This window comes from Suricata suricatta, chromosome 4 (genome assembly GCF_006229205.1).
Source record: "Suricata suricatta isolate VVHF042 chromosome 4, meerkat_22Aug2017_6uvM2_HiC, whole genome shotgun sequence".
Lineage (NCBI taxonomy): Eukaryota > Metazoa > Chordata > Mammalia > Carnivora > Herpestidae > Suricata > Suricata suricatta.
Genome location: NC_043703.1, coordinates 29,215,888 through 29,240,577, shown reverse-complemented (window position 1 = coordinate 29,240,577; position 24,690 = coordinate 29,215,888). Strand labels below are relative to the sequence as shown.

The 24,690-nt window shown below is 38.5% G+C and overlaps 1 protein-coding gene across 14 annotated transcripts in view; it reads right to left on the bottom strand.

The window, feature by feature from the left end:
* Positions 1 to 21,219, bottom strand: part of MYCBP2 (MYC binding protein 2) — a 267,757-nt gene extending 246,538 nt beyond the window's left edge. For all 14 annotated transcript variants that reach the window (XM_029936570.1, XM_029936573.1, XM_029936574.1 and 11 more), the window contains exon 1: positions 20,619 to 21,219. In XM_029936570.1, coding sequence (XP_029792430.1) covers positions 20,619 to 20,920 — 302 coding nt within the window. In that variant the 5' untranslated portion in view covers positions 20,921 to 21,219. The remainder of the gene's footprint in view (positions 1 to 20,618) is intronic.
* Between the last annotated feature and the right edge of the window lie 3,471 nt (positions 21,220 to 24,690).

The window sequence follows — 24,690 nt, the reverse complement described above, 5'->3', positions numbered from 1 at the left end:
AGCAAGCATGAGTGGGGGAGGGGAAGAGAGAGAAGGAGAGAGAGAATCACAGCAGGCTCTGAACTATCAGCATGGAGCCAGATGTGGGGCTGGAACAGACAAACCATGAGATCATGACCTGAGCCACAATCAAGAGCCAGATGCTTAACCAACTGGCACTCCAAGAATGCACATTCTTTTCTAATGTAAGAATATTTACCAAAACAGGCAAGAGTATGCTGGGTCACAGACCAACTCTCAACAAATTTCTAAAGACTGTGATTGTGATCACAGGAAAATTAGAGACCAAAAGAAAGAAAACTAAAATATTCCTAAATGTTTATAAACCTTAAAGATTTATGAAGTTTTTATAAAAAGGGTATTTTTATAAGAAAAAAAGGCATTTGTAAGGTATTTATTAAAAAAAGATTAAAAAGTTTTTTAATGTTTTATTTATTTTTGAGACAGAAAGATTCAGAGCATGAGCGGGGAAGGGCAGAGAGAGACAGAGGCAGAGAATCGGAAGCAGGCTCCAGGCTCTGAGCTGTCAGCACAGAGCCCAATGCAGGGCTCGAACCCACGACCGTGAGATCATGGCCTGAGCTGAACTCGGAGGCTCAACAGATTGAGCCACCCAGGGGCCCCCCCAAAGAAAACAGATTTTAAATAACCTATGAGTCAAAGGGCTATAATGGAAAGTTAAAATGGAAATCAAAAAATATTTCAATTAAAAAAAATGACATATGACATATCAAAACTTGTGAAATGCAGCTAAAGTGCTGCTCAGGGAAAATGTACAGCATTTTGCAAAGACATAAATGCATGTAATGAAAACAGAAATTTTGAAAGCAAATGAGCTAGGCATACAAATTTAGAAACCAGAAAAACAACAGCATATAAGAATACAAAGAAAGGAGAAAAGAAAAAACATATACCAATAAAACAGAAAGCAGACATTCAATAGAGAAGATCAAGGAATCAAAATTAGTCCTCTGAAAAGATTAAAAAAGATTGTTCTAGCAAGATTGCTCAGGAAAAGAATAAAACCACAATTACCCATATGAAAAATAAGAAAGGGGACATCACTACAGATATTGCCCATAAATTTCACAACTTAAATATGAGGACAAGTTCCACTTAAAAATATAACTTCTCAATACTATACAAGGAAAAAAAAATAAACATCTGAATAGTCCTCTGTTAAAGAAATTGAATCTCTAACCAAAACCTTCCCACAAAGAAAACTCTAGACTCAGTGGCTTCACCAGTGAATTCCTCTAAAAACTTAATTCACTGGTACATTCTTTCAAACAATTTCAATCTTAAACTAACTCTTCCTATAAATATAAAAAGGAAAATTCCCCCAACTCATTTTATGAGACTAGCATAATTCTGATACCAAAATCTCAAAAGAGTATTTCAAAATAAGACAATATTAAGCCAATATCCCCAATGAACATAGAAGCAAAAATACTACATAGCCAAAAATTAGAAACAACCCAAATGTTCATCAATTGACAAATGGATAAGCAACATGTGGTACATCCATATAATGGAGTATTATTCAGTCATAAAAAAAAAAGTAGACACATGCTACATTATGGATGCACCTTGAAAACATTACGGTATATGAAGCAAACAAAAGCCACCAACAGTCACAAATTGTATGATTCTATTTATATGAAATGTCCAGATTAGTCAAATCCATAGAAACTGGAAGCTGATTAGTGGTTGCCAGGGGCTGATGGAGAAGATAAGGGTACAGACTGTTAATGGGTATGGGATTTCTTTTTTGGGGGTGAGGAAAACTGTTTGGGTTGCACAACTTTGTTAATATACTAAAATCATTGATTTGTATATTTTTACATGGTGTGTTTCATGACACATGAATTATATTTCAATTAAAAATGAGAGACAAAAGTCACTGATCTAAAAATAATTCTAATGTTGAGCAATATATAAAATGGATAGATAAAATATAAGATCCAACCAATGTAATTCAACATAATAAAAAATAAGAAAATATGATCATCTCAATAGAAACAGAAAAAGTATTTTATAAAACTCAACAACTATTTGTGATGAAATGCCTCAGTAAGGAAGAAAAAAGTAATCTGTTAATTACTAAATCTGATAACTATTAACTGTAAGTTAGTCAAGCAAAAGAAATAAAAGTCACAATGGCAAAAAAACAAATAGTAAAGCATTTTTATTTGCAGAAAATCTAACTGTGTTTATAAAAAGTGCAAAGTAATCCACAAATAATAAATGAATTACCCAGGTCACTAGATACAACATTAATTTTTTTAAATCAACTAATTTATAAACCACTATTATGTAAATTGAAGCTTTTCTATATAAGCCAGACTTGTTTCTCCTGTGTAATTAATGTAATGATACTCTCATCATGATGTTCAAGCATCCCGAAATAAATTAGGGAGGAACAGCAATCTGATTATTAAGTAGGAAACTTTTATTTACTTAACCTAGGCTGATAATTAGTAATGGGAAAAGAGATTTTAGCAGTTCAAACTGATTTAGGCGAGAGATGCGAACAGATTTCCTATATATAGCTCCAATCTACTGATCTATTTAGAAGTCTTCATATGGGGATGGGGAATAAAACCTATAAATAAAACCACCTTGGCAGTGGGTGGAGAAGTGTAAGAAAAAGAGGGGGAAAGGAAAGAAGTCTCTGAAAAGTTGGGACTTTTAGACCATGCCTCATTATACCATAGGTACACACAGCCTAAGTGGGTGAAAAACTCAAGCCATGAAGCAACTGTAAAACTTTCTAAAAACAATCTATTCACCCCAGGCCTCAGAGAGCTGCCATAAGGGTAATGACAGTTAACACTCAAATAAGCAGGCCCACAAAGATACAAGGCACCATGAAAACTAGCAAAAATAGACAACAGAAAGACCCCAGAACAGAGTGCAGATGAAATTTTCATATATAAATATGCTTACCAAATTTAAAGAAATAAAAGACTAAAATATCTGCAGTGGATGGGGAATATAGCACATGTAACAGAGAATCATATCAAACTTGTTATGAAAATAAAAAATAGAATAACTGAAATTAAAGATTCACTAGGTAGGTTTGCAGCATATCAGACACAGGCGAATAGAGAATTTGAAGAGATTTGAAAAAAAGTATCTACAATTCAGGACAGAAAGACAGAAAAGTTGAAAATGTGCCCCTCAGGCCTCCAGTTCCGAAACCTACTCTTTCAACCCCCACCATCCCAAGAGACCTTCTTCCATCCAAGTATACTTCTCATACACTGGACTCTATCTCATTCACCATCCTTGGTATTTCACTCAACTACTTACATCCCTTCTTTGTTCACTCTTTAATCTCTGTTACCTATGACCTCTAACCCTAGAAGACTCCTCCAAATGGGGGGAATGATTCTCTATTTCTCTTCATCACTAAATTTCTGAGGAAAAAACTGTCTTGAACTTTTTCAATCCTTTACTTTCAAGCTCCTACAAGTGCATGAGACTCCCACACACTTCCTTGTTGCCTACTAAATCCCAAACTTCAGTCTCTATCCTTCCCATTCTTCCCTATATGAGGTGTTGTCAAACAGTCTACTTTAAATACCTTCCTCCTACCTCTTGGTTTCAACCCGTTTTCGGGTGCCTTCTACTTTTGATGATGATTCTCAGTCTTCTTTATTAAGCTTCTTTTCCTGTCGTTTAAATCTTTAGTATATATGTTATGTCTTATGAAAGTTATTTGTCTACATTCTATATTTATTTTCTATATGGGTATTTTATAAACCTTGCTTGCTGTAATCCATAACAACCCTAAACAATAACTACTGAGAGTCATGAAGATCATCAGAATGCTGGTTGAGAGCCAGTTATGTTCTCTCATAATAAAGGTAATCTACCATAAAAATTAACAACTTTTCTAGCCACTTCAAAACCCCAGTCCTTACCCATTTATTCAAATTAGATAATCTAACCCTCTTCTTTACTTCTTAAATGGGGACAGCATTATGAAGGTACTCCTTTTACTTTTCTTCCACTCAGCATGAAATATTCTCCAAAGGTCCTTACTCCATAAATTATTTCCATTCTCTCTTTTTTGTTCATTATTCCTGCACTAGTTCCTCAGTCTACCAGGTTAAGTAAGAGTATAGAATTTAGAGACAAATGGCCTAGTTTCAAATGCAGGCTATGTCATTTATTAGCTGTGATCTTGAGAAAGTTACTTACCTCTCTGCCCCAACTGTCTGATCTGCAAAATAGGTTGAAAATAGTACCTCTCTCATTGGATTATAAAGCACTTAGAATTATGTCTGGTATTTAATAAGTACTAAATGGGGACACCTGGGTGGCTCAGTTGGTTAAGCATAAAACTCTTTGATTTTGGCTCAGGTCATGATCTCATGGTTCCTGAGATTGAGCTCTGAGCACTAAGCAGGACCCTGCTTAGGATTCCCTCTACCCCTCTCTCTCTGCCCCTTCCCCACAAGCTCTAGCGTTCTCTCTCTCTCTCTCTCTCTCTCTCTCTCTCTCTCAAAATAAATATTTTAAAAAATAACTACTAAGCAAATTTCATTTATTATTACCATGATAAAGTGTCTACCTTGGTTTGCATTTCCCCAGAAGCAGACTTGATTCAGGATTTCATTTAAAAGTAAATGTTTTGAGGGGTAACCCAGGAAAACCACTGGTGAGGGAATCAAAGGTAAGGAAAGAAAGGCAATCAGTAAAGAGTGAATTAGCCAGTTACTCTGAAGAGCAACTAGAGCACGATTCTCCTGGAGAACTCTGGTAGACTGTGTCGACCACGGTTCAATTACCCACACTGAACAATGAGAAAAATGCCTTTCTGAAGGCATTAGCTCTGACATTTCTGGCTTGCCATTCCCATAAGCAAAGGATATCCCTATGGCCAGTACGAAAGTTCTCAGAAAGTCATAGACATAAGTAGCATGGAGATGAGTGCCAACGAGATATGGCTAGGACACTAAAAAACATCTACTACAGTGTCTCTTATCCAAAACATAATTCTGTGTTTCCTTCCTCAAGCTACCATCTTCTTTCCTTCCTTTTAAATACTAATTTCTAAATACTCCTTTCTCCACCTAACCTCAATTTACTTTCCCGCTAAAATGTGACTTCTCCCTGCCTTCTGGGAAAAGAAAGTGGGGGTGAATGGGTGTTAGGTCATGATGATCTCTTAATATGAACTTTAAGATGATGTCGCAGACTTCTATTTAGCTAGCATTTAGCAAATATACAGAAAGAGGCAGTTTTATAAGTGATGGCGTGTTCATGAGGAGCCTCTGAATATACTGAACATAATGTATTTGACATAGGGACTCCTGGCAACAGACTTTTCAAAATACAGACCAAAGAAAAGGTTTTAGCTATCAACCACACACCAGGAAGTAAAAACAATTAGGTAATAATTGAAATCACAGGACTGACTGAAATAATCAAGAAAGAAAATTTAGAGAAAAGGGTACCAAGAGTGGACTCTTAAGAAACTATTCTCCCTTCTTAACTGGAGAACAGGCATTGTTATTTCTATACTCGAAATGCAGTCACATGTTACACCTGTCATCTTTCTTTATCCTTCTAATACCACACATTCTCAGATCCATTCATCTCATCTATTCCCATTGCCTTTTCTCAGGATTCATTATCACTTGTCAGAACTACTACAATTGTTTCTTTAAAGGTGGTTTTGCTTTTTTTTTTTTAATTTTTTACGTTTATTCATTTTTTGAAGAGACAGAGAGAGTGAGCAAGCAGGGGAGGGGCAGAGAGAGAGGGAGACACAGAATCCAAAGAAGACTCCAGGCTCAGACCTGTCAGCACAGAGCCAGATGCGGGGCTCAAACCCACGAACCGTGAGATCACAACCTGAGTCGAAGTCGGCTGCTTAACCAACTGAGCCACGAGGCGCCCCTAAAGGCAGTTTTGCTTTGGGCATCCACACCTTTTATCCTCCATAAGGCTACCACAGATATTTTTGTAAATTCAAAGTTTAACTTTATCACTACTGTTCTCAAATAAAGCAATAGTTGGACATAATAACCTGGTCATAACATGTTTCTAGTCTCCCCTATGTCCTTATTCTCATTCACACAGTTCTCCACACTTTTGTTCTTGCTAATATTTGTGTTTTGCACTTGTTTGATTTTATCCCCAAATTCACAATACAGCTCCAGCAACTATAACAGTCTACCTCAGGAAATTATAGTCTGTAGTCCAAATCTAATCTGCCACCTATTTTTGTAAATACAGTTAGACTGGAACACACCCATGCTCACCTGTTTACATTATTTATGGAGCCTGTGGCTGCTTTCAAACTGTAATAAGGGTTAAGTAGTTACAAGAGAGACTGTACTGCCCCAAAGCCTAAATACTTTGGGTTATCTGGCCCTTTACAGAATTAAGTTTGCTGACCTTTTACCCATGAGACAATATCAAACAGTTTCATATGAGTATAACTGGATTCCCAGAAGGAAATAAGATAGATTAGTATGAAATAGTATTTGAGGAAATAAAAGGCCAAAATGTTCCAAATCAAATAAAAATTATTATCACACAGATCTCGGAAATTCAATGAATCCCAAGCCTAAGTTAAACACACACACATAAAAATTTTATTTAGGCAAAGCATAGTCTGATTACAAAAAAATCAAAGAGAAAGAGAAAAATCTTAAAAGCAGTCAGAGAAAGCATGCTGGTTCCAGTATGGCGCATAACCCAAATACAGCGTCTCATTCCCACTGTTTACAACTAAAAACTGTGGACAAAATTCAAATAGAGAAAAGAAAAGGAAGAAAAAAAATTACTCGAAAACTCTGAAAAGCAAACAAAAGCATATTGTAGAGTTCAACTTAGAAAAGTGACCCACAGGAGAGTGAGCTTCCAGTTCAGTTCTTTTTCCCTCCTTTCTCTAACAGCTTTGCCCAAAGGCTAGGAAACAATCACACACATACAGCAACAATCCAGAAGTTAAACTTCTCTTTCTGGGCAGAGGAATTAAGGAAAGGGGCTCCTGAATGCTGGAGAATGCAGAGGAAATCCTAAAAAAGAGAAAAATGAAAGAAAGGGATCCCCTAATTCTGTCTATAAACCAGTACAAGTCTTGGGCTCACTCTGGAGCCACCTGTACTGTTATAGCAAAGACTCAGAATTGAACTAACATTTGAAGGACCACTCACAGAAGGCAAGATCAAATTTGCAAATTTGCACAGAAGGCAAGACTGTCTGAACCTAAATGGGTTGACAGTCTGCTACAAGAAACAACAGAAGTTTTCCTAAAATTATAATAAGCCCTCAAGTTTATAAAACAGAACATTCACAAGGTCTAAGATACAACCCCAAATTCTCACAATGCAAAAAAGCAAGAAAAATGTGATTAATTTCAAGGGAAGAAACAATTAACAGGTGCTAACTCTGAGGTGATCCAGATGTTCTAATTATCCAACAATATTTTTAAAGCAACTACTATAAATATGCTCCATTAAGTAAAGGTACGCACACACACTTGAACAAAAAAATCCCTCAGAAGACAAAAAGAAATTATTTTAAAAATTAACCAAATGTCAATTTTTAAACTGGAAAATACAATGCATAAAATTAAAAGAAATTTAACTGGCTGGGCTTACTGAGAGAATGGAGATGACAGAAAAAAGTCCATAAACTTGAAGTTGGATCATTAAAAATTATCAAATCTGAAGAATAAGAGAATAAAACATTGACAAAAGGAAAAATGAACAGACTTGTGAGACAATCTCAAATGTTTTATTATAATTGTCATCAGAATCTTGGAAGACAGGGCAGAATATTTTAAGAAACAATGGTATCCCAAATTTGGTAAAAGACAAATTTACAGATTCAAGAAACTTGAGTGTTCTTCAAAGAGGTTAAATTCAAAGAAAATAATGACTAGACACATCAAATCAATCTGCTAAAAACCAAAACCAAACAACCAAAACCAAAACCAAAAAAACATCCTGAAAGCAGAAAACATGACATACCACATAGAAGGGAATAAGATTCAAATTACCAAAAGTTTCTCATCAGAAATCATAATGGTAAAAAGACAGTGGAACAACATCACTGAAATATTGAAAGAAAACAAAAGTCTACTCAGAATCCTACATCCATCTAAAATATCCTTTAGGAATGAAAGCAAAGTAAAGACATTCTCAGATGAAGAAAAACAAAGACAAGTTTATCCCCAGCAGACTGCTATACAAGAAATGCTAAAGTAAGTACTTCAGGCTGAAAGGAAATGTACCACCTTCGGGAAAGAAGGAAGAACAGAATTAATAAAAATACAGGTAAACACAAAATACCACTTTTCCCCTTTACGTTCTTTAAAATATTATGCCTACTGTCAGCAAAAAATATAACAGTGTATGGTGAGTAGTGAGGTTTTCAAAGCATACAGCCATAAACATATATGACAAGTATAGCATAAAGAGGGTGGGTAACAAAGTAGAGGGGAAAAAAGTATCTGAATGACTGCAAGGTTTCTCTATTTTAAGTGAAGCAGTACAACAGTAGCTCTAAGTAGCTGTGAAAGGTTATGTATAAATACTGTAATTAAAATATAAAAAGATAAACCCCAAAAGGCCAATAGACATATTAAAATTGATACCAAAGAATAATCCAAAAGAAAGCAGAAAAAAGAGGAATGAAACAAAGAAGAAAACATAAGACAATATAATGACAGGCATAAAGCCAACCACATCAATAATTAATTATGTTAAATATTAATGATCTAAACTCTCCAAATAACAGCCAATGATTGACAGAGCAGACTGAAAAAAGAAAAAAGAATATATATATATGCTACCTAAAGGGGAGAAACTTTAAATATAAAAATACAGATAATTCAAAAGTAGACACATGGGAAAAAACTTACCATCAAAAGAATAAGCATAAGAAGGCTGGAAAGACTATTTTAATATCAGATGAAATAAGTTCTAGACAAAGACTATTACTAGGGATAAAGAGAGACGTATCATAATAAAATAAAAGGATAATTTATCAAGAAGTGATTTTTTTATGTTTTTAATTTATTTTTGAGAAAGCGCAAGCGAGGGAAGGGCAGAGAGAAAAGGACAGAGGATCAGAAGCAGGCTCTGTGCTGACAGCAGCTAGCCTAATGTGGGGCTTGAACTCACAAACCTGAAGATCATGACCTGAGCCAAAATCAGATGCTTAACTGACTGAGCCACCCAGGTGCCCTTATCAAGAAATTTTAATAATTATATATGTATACATACCTAATAGCAGAGACCCAAAGTACATAAAGCAAAGCTGAGAAAATTAAAAGGAAAAGTACAAATCTACCGATAGAGTAAATATTTTCAATACCTGTCACTCAGAAACTGATAGAACTAGACAAAAATGAGTATAGACATAAAAGATCCAAAGAACACCATCAATCAACTTAAACTAATTAACACAGAACTCTACATGCAAAAATGGGAGAACATACATTCTTTTCAAGTGTACATGGTATAATCACCATGGTAGATCATATCCTGGGAGATAAGGCTTATCTCAATAAATTTTAAAAAACTGAAATCATACAAAATATGCAGAATGCAATAACAATAATATATATATAAGAAAACACAAAATATCTTAAGGTTAAATAAAATAATTCTAAATAGTATATGGATCAAAGATATAATTATAAAATTTGAAAATATTTTAAGCTAAATGACAAAGAATATTCAGAAAATCAAAACTGTGGGATGCAACTAAAGCAGTGCATAGATGAAAATTCATAGTTTTAAATACTTATGTTAGAAGGGAAGTCTAAAATCAATGACCTAAGATTCCACCTTAAGAAACTAGAAAAAAAAGCAAAGTAAACTCAAAGTAGAAGTTATACTGATAACAGAAAAGTCTATAAAGCAAAAAGTAAATCAATAATAGAGAAAATTAACAAGGCCAAAAGTTGCTTCTTTCAACTTATAAGTAAAATTGACAAACTTCTGCCTAAACTGATCAAAGGAAAAAGAAAACTCAAACATGAAGAATGAAAAGGGGACTATCACCACAAATGCCACATAGAAAAGAATACTAGAAGAATGTTATAAGTAACTTTCTGCCAAATGTTCAACAATTTAGATGAAATGGACAAGTTTCTCTCTAAAAAGAATGTAAGTTACCAAAACTGACATAAGAAATTAAAATTTTGAATATCCTCATATCTATTAAACAAACTAAATTTGTCAAAAGCATCCTCAAAATATAATTCAGATGGTATCCCTGATGAATTCTATCAAATATTCAAGAAGAAATGAAACCAATTTCATGGAAACTAAAAATACAGAAGAGATTAATGCCCAAATCATTTTATGAGACAAGAATACCTATAATACTAAAACCTGACAAAGACATTAACAGAACAACACCCTTCATAAATCTTAACCCAAAAATTCTTAACAAAACATTATCAAATTCAACAATACATCACATATGAGAAAGTTTTATCCCAGGAATGCCAGGTTGACTTAACATTCAAAAATCTATTTAACTTTTTCCTTTTTTCTCTTAATAATAATAATTTCAACGAATGCAGAAAAGGTATTCACCAAATTTCAAAACACACTTATGATGAAAACTATCAGCAAAGTAGGAATATTAAAGAAAGTCCTCAAATTGGAAAGGCCATCAAAACACCCACAGTTAATATCATAATAAAAAGACTGAAAGACTAATTTGTAATTGTTTCCTCCTCAGATTAAGGAACAGGGTAAGATGGAACTTTCACCACTTTTATTCAGCCTTGTTATGGAGATTCTTACTACTGGAATAAAAGTTGGAAGAGCATTTCTGATTTCTGGAAATCAGAAAGAATGATGATGGATTTTAGAACACCCCAGAGAATCTACAAAACAACTATTAAAATTAACCCACAGCATTCACTACAGTCCATCTATTACAGTACTAAGAGTCACTTGCTCCATATAAATTCTGGGAAAAACTCCTCCAGAATTCTGTTAGTCCTTATTTCCTGGAGAAGGTTTTCAGAGGAAGTAAACTAGGAAAAACTAAAGCCCCCACAACTGTGTTTCAGATGGTTTCAAGGACAAAACTTAATTAGGACCTGTTTCCTGCTAGTAATTCTAGATTCCCTTCATCTCTGGCTAGCATTTCTGCTGGTCCAGGCTGCTGATCTCATGAGGCAGTCACCAGGCCTTTCTCATATCCATTTACCATTATAATTGGACAAGGAAGTACCAAGAGACACCTAGTAGTGCCAACCCCCCATGACCTCTCATGTAACAGCAGCTCTACCTTCTCCCGATGAACTGGTACATCAGCCCTGTCAAAATGTTGATTCATTTCCCTGGAAATGGAGTGTGAAGTCCCAGAGGTAGCCATGCCTAAAAGTGTAACAGGACTCATGTAGTTTCTTCTTTTGCAAATGTTTTCCTTCCAAAAGCCAGGACCTTTTAAACCCCCTAGTGCTCAGCTACACAGATAGAAGGCATAAATTCCCCAGTGGGTCACTGTGAGCGATGCTAAGCAGAATCACCCCTATTACCATGTGTAATGGTTCCGGCTAGGAACCTTGCAAGGTATCATCATCAGTTGTGCCATCAAACACAACTGTTTTGCTGCTTTACCTGGTAAGAGACTTCTCGGCAATGTGGTGCATGATGGAACCAAGGATCCCATTAATCCTCCTTTGCTAAAACAGTGGGTCCCTTACTCTGAAACAATGTTATGTGGGATCTTATGCTGATGGATCAAACTCTCTGTAAGCCCTCAAACAGTAGCAATGGTTGAGCCCCTTGCAAGCTGTAAAGGCAAACTTATACTTAAAACATGTGCCAAATCCAGTCAAAATGAATCATGGTTTCCGTGGAGGATGGGTGGTTGGACTCCACTCCGCTACTCAGGCAGGACATTCAGCAACTCAGTTGCTGGATGGGTACTGATAAGAAGTCTGTTATTCAGCCCTTGCATAGCCATCAACAGTAATTTTTCCACAACGCTGATAGGCAAAAAGAAATACCTAACAGTAGTGTTTATTAACTAATTAGATCTAAATAATTAATAAGAATTCATGTTCTAAAAACTTAACCGTTTGAAAAATAATACACATAAATTGAAAGAAAAGTATTTTTATTTCATTCTTGAATAGCCACAATTGCTTAAGAACAGGACATGTACAGGATACCTGGACGGTTCAGTGGGTTAAGCCTCCAACTTCGGTTCAGGTCATGATCTCGCAGTTCCCGAGTTCAAGCCCTGCGTCAGGCTCTATGCTGACAGCTCAGAGCCTAGAGCCTGCTTCAAATTCTAAGTCCCTCCCCCAACCGCCCCTCCTCCACTCACACTCCATCTCTCTCTCTCTCTTTCTCAAAAATAAACATTAGGAAAAAAAATTTTTTAAAAGAACAGGGCAGGTACAATGGTAGACACTGCACTACTTCTCAAACTTGGAGTCAGACTGAACACACCACCCTCCCTTTCTGTTTCACACTAATTTGTGTGCAGTGCTTGATTCGTATCACAGCAACTACCAAAAATCCGACTTCAAAAAGATATGGCATCATCAAAATGGAATGTAGCATAACCTAATGTCAAAACTGTGAACAACTTCAGGGTGCCTGGGTGGCTCAGTGAGTTACACATGAGTCTTGATCTTGGCTCACATCATGATCTCACACAGTTCATGTGTTCAAGCCCCAGCTCAGGCTCTCTGCTGACAGTGTGGAGACTCCTTGGGACTCTGTTTCTCCCTCTCTTTCTTTCCCTCTGCCACGCAAAATAAATAAATTAATTAAAAAAAAAAAAACTGTGAACAACCTCAAGCTAGTTATTTGTGACAGATGCTAATGTGTTTCCTATGAAATTCTGAAACATCCCACAGTATTCATCTGTGTCTGCTGTGGTGTTTCAGGATGTCTCTGTGCAGCTTGGGAATCACTCAGCACATGCATGTGTGTACCCATGCACATGCACTCCCTTTCTTCCCTTAGTGGGCCCAGCACCTCCCACTAGGCTCTCTTGATTTGATGACAGCCAGTAGAGGAGAAGAGATGGGGATAGTACAGGCAACACTTTAAAAGGGTAAATTTTATTATACATAAATTAAACCATGATTAACCTGACTCCTCTCAAAAAAAACCCTGAATATTTAATGTTCTTTAATTAAAAAGTGTATTATAACTACTCTGTTGCTTTTTTAAAACAAATACCTTAAAATGGAAAAGTCTTTTTTTTCATTTTTTTTTAATGTTTTTTATTTATTTTTGAGAGACAGAGAGAGACAGAGTGAGCAGGGGAGGGTCAGAGAGAGGGAGATACAGAATCCGAAGCAGGCTCCAGGCTCTGAGCTAGCTGTCAGCACAGAGCCCGACGCAGGGCTCAAACCCACGAACTGTGAGATCATGACCTGAGCTGAAGCCGGACGCTTAACTGACTGAGCCACCCAGGCACCCCGCAAAAGCCTTTTTAAGTTAACATTTCCTTTTATTTTTAAGCCTAACACAAGATTTTCTCTTGAGTTAGGGCTAATTTATCTCATATTTCTACCTCCCAATATGCCAACAGAGCAGTTTTTGCCTTAAAACATAAGATTCCATAGATGTAAGAGCTATATGAAACAAATCATTCCCTAATCACAAATATACAAACTCTAATACAATCCCACATCACTCAAATACTCCTACCGTAACGACTCTTTATAGTTCAAAACAATAAGTGTCTATCGAATAAGACGTAATTCATCCCCTGCTGTTCAAGCTGCCTCACCCTGACCACAGACAGCCTCCATTTCCAGAATTCCCACTACTCTTCCTCATGAACACCTACAGGATAGCTCTAACAGAGCTCTTACCATTACCTGCACACAAACTGTACTTACCTTCTGCTCATGCTTCCCCACCAGCCCAGAATGCCATTTTCTGTAACATTTTTGTAAGTACCTGCCTTTATATATTTCTCCATTACTAAAGTATTGATTGAAACTATGTCTTATAAAAATCTTTATTGGGCCAATAGTTAACACCAAGAAATAATCTCTGAATCTTTGCTGAACTGACTAGTTAACCTCTTAAAACCAAAATCCCATGCATGAGATAAAAAAGCTAAAGGAACAAAGTGGGTTTAGCTTCAAGAAAAGCAATTCCCTATTTTAACCATAATCTCTATTGTTTCCACTTTGTTCTTCTACCACTTCAACCCACATACCCTGACTCCTCTGTATCTCCCAGTCTACCAGTCCCCTCCTTGACATCACTTTCCTTTTTACCAAACAGCAAATCACCAAACTTTCACTTTCTTTTTTTTTTTTGACCTCCAGTCACACTTTAACCTTGAACTAACTCAACCAACACTTTTTCCCATTTCTTTGTTAAGTGGAAAAACTTACCATATCATGCTGATTAGAGAGTTTTAAATATATAATTTTAATAGTAACAATAGCAGCAGCTGCTGACATTTAATGAACATTACCTTGTACTGGCACAATGTCCTTTTAATAACCCTATATAAGTTTACAGATAAAGAAACGGACAAAGAAATGCAATTAACTTGCCCAACTTAGAAAAAGGTAGAACTGGGATTTAAACCAAGGCGGTCTGCCTCTAAGGTAAATTTAGCCACAGAGCTATAGTTCATCCCAAATGCAATGCTATACTGCCATTCACATTCAGAAATTATCAAATATTCTTTCACACATTTTCAGTCCAACCATTTCCTCAAGCCTGTTCCAATTTTGATTTGTTCATTCATATAAAAATATATTTATTGAGTCACTGAATAAATTAAATCATTATTCTCACATTCATCACAGCACCAAGACCAAAAATAAGAGAAAGACCTGATTTTTGCCCCTTCTTTAAGTCCTCAAAAGCCATCTGTCCCCTCACTCTCAGCAGAAATCAATAATATTTAATAGCACTTAATGTGCCAAGCACTTTACATACATGGATTCGTTTAATCTACAAAACAATCCTCATTATTATTATCCCCATTCTACATACAAAAAAAGTAAGACATAAACAAATGCAAATATTAACAAGCGGGACAACATCAAAACAAAAAGCTTCTGCAGCAAAGGAAACGATCAATTAAATGAAAAGGCAAACTACACAATGTGGGAAAATACTTGCAAACCACTTATCTGGTAACAGGCTAATATGAAAAACACATAAGGAACTCATATTTCAACAGGAAAAACAAACAGTAATGATAATCCAATTAAAAATAGAGGATCTGAAAAGACATTTTTCCAAAGAAGACCTACACTTGGCCAAAAGGCATATGAAAATATGCTTAGCACCACTAATCATTAGGGAAATGCAAATCAAAACCATGATGAGATTATTACCTCACACATAGAATGGCTATGAGCAAAAAGACAATAAATAACAAGTGTTGGCAAAGATGTAGAGAAAAGAGAAAGCTGTACACTGTTGATGAAAATGTAAATTGGGCTCCTGGGTGGCTTAGCAGGTTAAGTGTTCGACTCTTGATTTCAGTTCAGGTCATGATCTCACAGTTGTGAGATCAAGCCCCACTTTGGGCTCCACACCAACTGTAGAGCCTGCTCAGAATTCTCTCTCTCCCTCTGCTCCTCTCTCTCCCTAAAATAAAATAAATTAATTAAAAAAAAAAAAAGGAAAACAGTATGGAGTTTCCTCAAAAATTAGAAAATAGGGCGCTTGGGTGGCTCAGTCAGTTGAGCACCTGACTTTGGCTCAGGTCATGATTTCATGGTTCATGGGTTCAAGCCCCACATCAGGCTCTGTGCTGACAGCTTGGAGCCTGCTTCGGATTCTGTGTCTCCCTCTCAGTCCCTCCCCTGCTCATGCTCTCTCTGTGTCTCAAAAACAAACATTAAAAAAAAAATTTAATTAGAAAATAGAACCACCATGTGATCTAGAATTCCACATTAGAATATTTATCCAAAGGAAATGAAAACACTAACTCAAAAGATATCTGCACCCCATGTTCACTGCAGCATTATTTACAATAGCCAAGACATGGACGCAAAGTCAGTATCTATCAATGGATGAATGGATTAAGAAAATGTGGTATATAGAGGTGCCTGGGTGGCTCAGTGGGTTAAGTGTCTGACTTTGGTTCAGATCATGATCTCACTCTTCATGAGTTCAAGCCCCGCATGGGGTTCTATGCTGACAGCTCTGAGCCTGGAGCCTGCTTTGAATTCTGTGTCTCCCTCTCTCTCTGCCCCTCCCTGCTGTGTGTGTTTCTCTCTCTCAAAAATAAATAAAGCATTAAAAAAATTAAAAAAAAGAAAATGTGGTATAATATACACAACTGAATACTCTTCAGCCATATAAAAAGAAATCTTCACATTTACAACACCATGGATGAATCTTGAGGGCATTATGCTAGGTGAAGTAAGTCAAAGACAAATACCATAAGATCTTATCTATACATGAAATTTAAAACAAAACAAAAAACCTAAACTCACAGATAACAGCGAACAGCCTGGTAGCTGGAAGGGAGATGACGGGGGAGATGGGTGGGGGAAGGTGTGGGTGCTGGGTAAAATAGGTATAGGTATTCAAAAGGTAAGGTTATAAAATAAAGAAGTCACAGGGATGCACTGTTCAGTATGGTGACTATCATTAATAATACTATACTATATACTTGAAAGTTGCTAAGAGAGTAAATCTTAAAAGTTTTTATCACAAGAAAAAAATATTTTAGCTATGTAATGATAGATGTTTATGTCTGTCGTGGTGATCATTTTACAATATATACAAAAATAGAATTATTATGTGGTATGCCTGAATCTAACATAATGTTTTATGCTAATTATATCACAATAAAATTTTTCTTAAAAAATTTGAAGCACAGCAGCGCCCAGGTGGCTCAGCCAGTTAAGCCTCTGGCTTCAGCTCAGGTCATGATCTCAGGGTTCCTGGGTTCAAGCCCTGCATCAGGCTCTGTGCTGACAGCTAGCACTGAGTCTGGGGCCTGCTTCGGATTCTGTATCTCCCTCTCTCTCTGACCCTCCCCTGCTCGCACTGTCTATCTCTGTCTCTCAAAAATAAATAAAAAACATTAAAAAAAATTTTTTTTAATTTGAAGCATAGAAGTTATATAATGTACCTAAGGTCAAACAGCTAAAAAGTGGTAGAGCCAGGTTTTAATACCAATCTGGGTGCTTGGTGGCTCAGAGGGTTAAGCAACCAACTCTTGATTTTGGCTCAGGTAATGAGTTCACAGTTCATGAGATTGAGCCCCCTATTAGGCTCTGCACTGACAGTGAGGTACCTGCTTGGGATTCTCTCTCTTCCTCTCTCTCTCTCTCTGTCCCTCCCTCTCAAAATAAATAAACATAAAAAAAAAAACTCGTAAAACTAATCTAGCTTCAGAGTCCAAACTCCTTTTTTTATGTTTTTTACTTATTTTTGAGACTAAATCATTTTTGAGATAAAATAATAAACCCCAGAGTCCAAACTCTTAACCACTTCACTAGTATGCCATCAAAGTCACTGACTACATTAGCTTTGTAACCCTCAACTACCCTACAGGACATCTAAAACATAATTCACAGTAATTCATTCATTCAACACTGATAACTCATTTGCCTTGTTTTTTTCCTTGAACACAAGCTCATTTCCACCCCAGAGCCTTTATAATTTCCTAAAACAATCTTCTTCTAGATCTGCCTTCCCATTATTATGATTCAACTTAAATGATTCATACTGCCAAAGAAGCCTGTCCTTGACCACCCTACCTAAAATAGCTCCCTCACTATAAATTATCTATCAAAGACATCGGTTTTATTTCTTTCATAGTCACTTATCACTACCAGAAACTATCAGTTGTTTATTTCTCCCTTCTAGTGTAGAAGTCTAAAAGAGTAGAGACCTTGTCTGTTTTGCTCACTGCTACATCTTCAGCACATAAAACAGAGCCCTGCACGCAGCAGACACTTGGTATTTACAGAATGGATGCCAAAAATTGTGCTATACATTGGGATTACTAAAATGAACATGACAGAATTCTTAGGCTCAATCAACTCCAGTCTTTATTATAAATACTTCACTCCTCCCTTTCTATACTAAAGGAAGACTAGCCCTTAACTTTTTTCAATGGCTAACCTCTCCACCTGACATGTTAAACCTGTCCCTGAGATCTGAGTCCTCTCACATCAATTATCTCCTCTCTCACTTCTTTAATTTCTCTTTTTCCACAAACTGAACATTTCCCACCCACTCTCCATATCTGAATATCCTTCCCTCAACCCTGCAACTCTGTTACCCCAATATCTCCCAATGACTCCTCACCACATCTATGACCACTTCCTCAAAAGTCATCAGTGACTTGGAAAGTGTTCTCACTTTTTTAAGGATTTAACACTGCTAAGAACTTTCAAGCCACTTTCTTAGGACCAGAGCTGCCACTATCTCACAGCTGTCTTCTTAATTTTTTATTATCTTTTTTTTTTCCAGCTTCCTTTAGGATCTCCTTTCTCTCACACCTTTAAATCTGAAGCTCACTCCTCTATTCTTGCTCCCTTCTCTGTCTGATAGATCTCTTCTTCTCCTCAAACTCAACTAGTTCCGTTATTCAAATAGTTATACCATTCATTCACAACCTACATCCCAGCTCCACTAGCCCCATCATATTTAATAAGAAACGTGATTGAATTCCTAAGCAAATCCTCAATAAAGGATAGGTGCAGGCTGACTTTGATAAAATAATGTGAACTAAAATAAGCAATAATGTTCTGAACAAGCACTAGAAGGCAATATTACACAACTTAAGGCTGGTTTCCATGACTACTTCTTGAAATACTTGCATTTTTCATTAATTGTAATCGACCACTTGTACAAAAATGGATCAATGACTAAAATTAACACATAAATTTTATGTACTTGATTAACATATATTAGTTTTGCCTAAAACTGTTAATATAGTTCCAGATGCACAAAACTATATTATCACATAAGTATATAAGCAGAAAGTTAAAATAGGAATACACCAGTAGCAAATCCTAAGACTGGAACAACACACAAAATAAATTCAAAGTCTCTACGAGGGTTTTGTAAAGATGTATGACAATTCAGAGACTCACAGCTCAAAATCATACCCACCACAGAAAACCTTCTAGTGAGGTATTGTGCTGTTTTCAAAAACATGAGCAAGAAGTAGACTTGTGCCACTGTGGCCTTCAGTTTGGACAGCAAAAGGTAGTTACACACATTCATATCCATATAATAAAACTGCCCGATCCTGTCAACTATTATAGACTTGAGAAGACTGGCTTACCCCAGAGGAAGTGGGAGCAAAGCTCCCTCTTCACACTCTGCAAAGGGTAAGAACTCCAGTACACTACGGTAAATTACAAATTCCTGACTTACAGCCTAGTCCCTTTCATAATGAAAGAAAAGGACAACTTTTTATTGTCTAACACACTGCACATTCAATAAATACCATAAACTCTGTAACTTATTTGACAAAATAATACTATGCTTTCTCAATGTGTTGCAAGAAGCTGTGAGGAAAAAAATGATGAAGCCAACTCCCAATTACCACTGTCGAAGCCAAGCTGGTGAAACAAGTCAGTCATCATCCTGCAGGGTATGTGGCATGTAGGGACATGGAAAAGAAAACAGTAAGAGAATCCTCAGAAAACACAAACGCACACACACATTTTAAGAAAAGGAAAATGAAAGTGATTTCATATCTTCTACATAGAGAAGGAAGCTGAAGATGCAGCAAGCTTAGGAAGAGATGTAGGCACTACTCAAATTTTTTAGTTGGTGGCAGGTAAATATTGTATAAGCAGTAATATTTCCAAGTTCTACAGCTTTCCCCATTTCCTCACAAAACCCCCTAACCCCCTCTACTCTGAAGTGACAGAGGAAACAGAACATAAGATAAGGGAAATGGCCGATGGGACATCAGAACACAAGTGCAGCTGCAATCACATCTCTAGAATACCAAAAGGTCCAGTTACCAAAGTACAGCTCTAAAAATCTGTTATCAGACACCTTTCACATTCACATAAATCTCCATCTGCATCCCCTTTGCATAAATCTTTTAAATTTAAACTCCATGCCTCACCCTAAGGCATGACTATCTAAAACTCATCCTACTATGGCAATAGATAACACTATCCTTAACCTATACCACTGCCCCCGGTAGTGAAAGGCAGATTTTTAAGGGAGGTGGAAAGTGGAGGATGGAATATCATTGGGGAGGTTGGGGGAAGAATGCGTGCAAATACCATTGCGGCAGAGCTACTGGAAACGCCACTTCCCTCACCACTTTTGCAAATTCTCTACGTGCACTGCCCTTTTCCCCTCAACCAATCTCTCCTCCTTCCTCAACAATACACACACACGTGTCGTAACCGACGGGCACCATCACCTTCTCTAGCATCACATGCTACCTCCCACTCTCACTAACCCCCCCACAAAGACAGTCACACACACACACATTGAGCAGAAACTGTTGTCATCGCACCCTCCTATCTCAGTAAGTGCTTCTACCAGCCAGCATCTAGCGCTTGTAGAAAGCTCAGTAACCAGGTACGTAGACATACATGCATGCATGCATGCACACACACACACACACACACACACACACACACACAGTATGTGGCGCAAGGAAGGGCACTGGAGACGCACCTGGAGGCTGGGTGTCCAGCGCTGCTGCCCCCCTGGTCCCTGTCACTGAGCGCGGCTGTGTAAATCCTCCGGTAGCGGTCGGCCAGGGCCCGGCCTGACAGCAGCAGCTGGTAGTGACCCCGGGAGTCCGCGGCCGGCAGCCCCAGCCCCAGCCCCGCGGCAGCCAAGGAGCCTTCAGGAACCGGCATGAACAGCGCCCCCGGCGCCGGGGAGGAAGAGATGGTGGCGGCTGGGAAGAATCCGTCCCCGCCGGGCCCCGAGGAGGCGGCGGCGGGGGAAGCAGTCGCTGAGCACATCATCATCCTCGCAGCCGCCGCCGCCGCCGCCTCGTCCCCGCGGGCCGGGCAAGCAGACACGCGCGCGCACACACAGCCCTTTTCCAACGACGACGGCTCCGGCGGCGGCCTCTTGCTCCCGCAGCACGAGACTACAAAGACAGCGTCCTCCTTCTCCTCCTCCGTCTTCTCCTCCTCCCCCCTGCGCCGCCCTTGCCGCTACTGGGACCGCTCATCTAACCCCGCCACCTCGGGAGTGCGAGGAGGAGGCGGTGCCGCCGCTGCCGCCGCCGCCACCGCTGCCACCGCCGGGACTACCCGCAATGGGAAGCTGCCGGCCGCACTGGGCATGCGCCACTCCTCGCACATGCTCAGTAACCCCAACCCTTTTCCCTCCCCACCCCCCTCTCGCCGCCACTCCCTCCGCCTCAGGGCTTTGGGTGTGGGGAGGTTGAGTGGTGCGGATTCTGAAAGAAAGTCACTTCTCCGGGTTTTACTAGCAGCTTGAGGAAGACTAAGGAAAGCGCTGGGAAGGCTGTCAGCTACAGGCTATTGGCTTCAGGTAATGGGGTTCCCTCCAGGTGGGAGAACATGGACCTGAAAGAGGGAATGTCCCACCGCCAGAGAATGAGTGTCACGCACTCTTGCTACTTTTTCTCAAAGGGTGCTGCCAGCATGAAGATTTATTGGGAACAGTACTGCTTAATCAGAATCCAAGGCAAGAAAACGGCCAGCCCAATTAGAAGTATCTCTGGCTATTTTCATTTGTATTTTTTATTATCAGGATTAAAATAGCTTTTACATCAAAAAAACAGGTAATAAGCTATGCATTCTTTTTTCTATGAAAGTAGAATTGACAAGATATGCGAGTATGCACAAGCCAGAGGCATTCCTAAACTCTTGTTCTCAGCATTTCATCATAGTTAATCCTTTAGTGCAGTAGTACTTTTATTACGTATTATGTTGACCCCACATTCATCCTTAGAGTGCACACCTATCTCTTGACAGTGGTCACTTAATGGCTTATCTTTTTCTTCCCAGACTTACATTTCTAGAGATAATACTCAAATATGACCTGAAGCTGTAGCTGTGACTTTGGAACATTTGAAAATATCATATCTACCAAAGATCTTATCATTGTTATCTATTAAAATGTGACATTAGCTGAATCCCTTGTGTCAAGCTGTTCTACTAGTCCCTTCTAAGTAAGTACACTAGAAATGTATGTGCCACTCAACCCTGAATGCTACTAAGTTTTATCCTTTAGACACTCGGTTTAAAGAGCTTCCCTAATTTATACTCCTGACAAAATCATTTTTAAGTCCTATCATTAGTATTTTCTTTATCTACTTACTAGTTCTTAAATCTATGCTTTTTCCATAAATGTCCTCATCAAAAAAAAAAAAAAAACACCCAAAACTTTGTTACGTGTTCTGAAAAGTACAAGCAATGAGTGGGGAAATTAATTCTAGCTTTTGGGGGCAGAGAATGCTAAAGCAGTGCATTTTACCTATGGCCTTAACAGATGGATATCTTTATTAAAAAAAAAAAAAAAAGATAGCCACAAGTGGGATAATGAAAACGTAGGGACAAAGGACTGGCATGGGAAGTCTGTGTTTTAGCATTGTCAGTAGCCCTGTTAAACAGGTTTTGTACTTGTTTCCTCAACTATGAGCTCATAAACAAGAGCTTCTTGTTTACCTCTGTGCCTTCCTCAGGCCCCGGCCTTGAAACTGGCACATAGTAGGTCACCAATAATCATTTGTTAAACTAAATTCCTCTCCTGATGCTCTAGCACAGATTTAAATCTCACTTGAATAGGAAGTTCCCCAAATCCAAAGATAGAGGTAGTGAAAGGCTAGTAGAGTTAAAGGCCTGAACAAGTAGGAACTGTAAGGGCTCATTACTGTTGAGCAGCCAGCCAGGTAGCCAAAAAGCTCTGACAAAAAAGCTCAAACGTCCAGGATGGATGTCCACCTATGGACATGACTTTTCACAAATTGTAACCTGCAAAATAAAACATACTAGACTTTTCTATGAGGACAGGAATGATAGATGTGTCTGTTCCCACCTTACATTCCCAGCTCCTTGCACAAGGTTCTAGCCCTAAGCAGAAGGGAACCAGGTATTAGCTGAATGAATGAATGAATGAATGAATGAATGATGCCTGCACAGAAAAGCATTTCCAGTTCAGGTTTAGGTGGTGGCTTGCCTAGTCATTACTCTCTTGGAGTTTATAGTGGGGATTGAACCCAGAGGTTGCACTGTTCTCAGAGTTCCTCCCACCCCTCAATTTCGCTTCAGTTTTTACCACAAGGCCCTTTCCTGAGCATTCTGGGTACTCGCAAAACCCGGTAACTGGATAATTTCCTACGAACACCGTTGTCACTGAGCGAGCAACTAGGCGTGCGCGAAACCGCACACATGCTCACTTAGGTGGCCGAGGGTGGCGTTTCTGTTGCGGTTGGCCGCGTTTCCTTCCACGGCAGAGGCAACACCCGTTCCACTCTAAATTGATAGCCAATGCAGAGTTCTTTCTCCTCCTCCGCCTCCTCTTCCTGCCTAGGCACTGCGCGCTCCCTGGGCAATGCTACAGCTACTGCCGTGGCAGCTGGGCACTTGGGAAGGCTTCCAAGGGTTGGCAGGGAATGGAGCGCAAGCCGGGAACGAAAGGGCGTTAGGAGTCACTCTTAATTCCCCTGTCAAGGGGATTTGAGGGGAAGGTGGTCTCCAAGGCAAGTCGCAAGGGTCCACCTGAACAGTTGCTGCAGATGGGAGATCTGGATTTCTCGCAACGTGCAAAGCGAGAGTCCCTGCCTGCCAATCCTGCGTGCACTACTACTGAATGTCTTACACCGCCTATATGTTGGAATGAGGGTGGGGAGTCTTGTGATCACAGAAAATGCAGAATGAAAAACTATCTAGAGAGTTTTGCTTTTGTTTTTCTAGCCCCACTGAGCGCCGCTCCAGTACTTTCCGCGCTGCCATCTTAGCTTTATGTTCTGGCGGTGCTGGGCGTGTGTGTGCCTTTGGTTCAGAGGGAGGGTGGAGGAGAGTGCGGGAGACTGGAGGAAGCCCTGGGCGGGTTGGGTGTCAGAATTGGCTAGACAGGACTTCAGACATCGCCCTGAAAGGATCACCCTCCAAGATTAATGCTGAACTAAGGCAAATCCTGACTTTGCCCATTTTGTAAATGAAACACATGCGTAGTATTTTTTAGTCTTTGTGGTTGTTAATGATGTTCATTTCTCAGAAGCATCTCTTGTCAATGATCATGTAAGATTATGGCTTCATCTTTCATATGTATGATCACAGATTTTGTCCCTTCCACTTGAAATTGAAAAGCTGGAAGTACAATTTCTGAACACCAAAGAATTAAATATTTTTGTATTCTATAGCTGCATCTTTTTGTACTCTATCTTGTGGGTTTTTTTGTTTTTTTTTTGTTTTTCTAAAGGAAGCCATCAGCACTGGTGTAGTAAATAGCAGGCAGAAACATAAATGAGGACAATGATTGATGTGGTTAGTTTCATTTAAAAGGTTAATATTGTACTAACGCCATAGGACACAAACACAGGAAGCATGCATATTATGAGGAACATCAAGACTAGTGAAAATGCCAAATGCCGTGGTCAAGTCAAGAGTTTGGGTTTGTTTCCCAAATTTGTACAACAGTGTTGGTACATTTAAAAACAAAATTAGTAGCCGAGGCCATTTAAAAACAAACTTAGTAGCTGAGAACAATTTGGATGGAAAAAAATGCTCAAGCTTGAAGAATAAAAGTATGTTTCACTCTT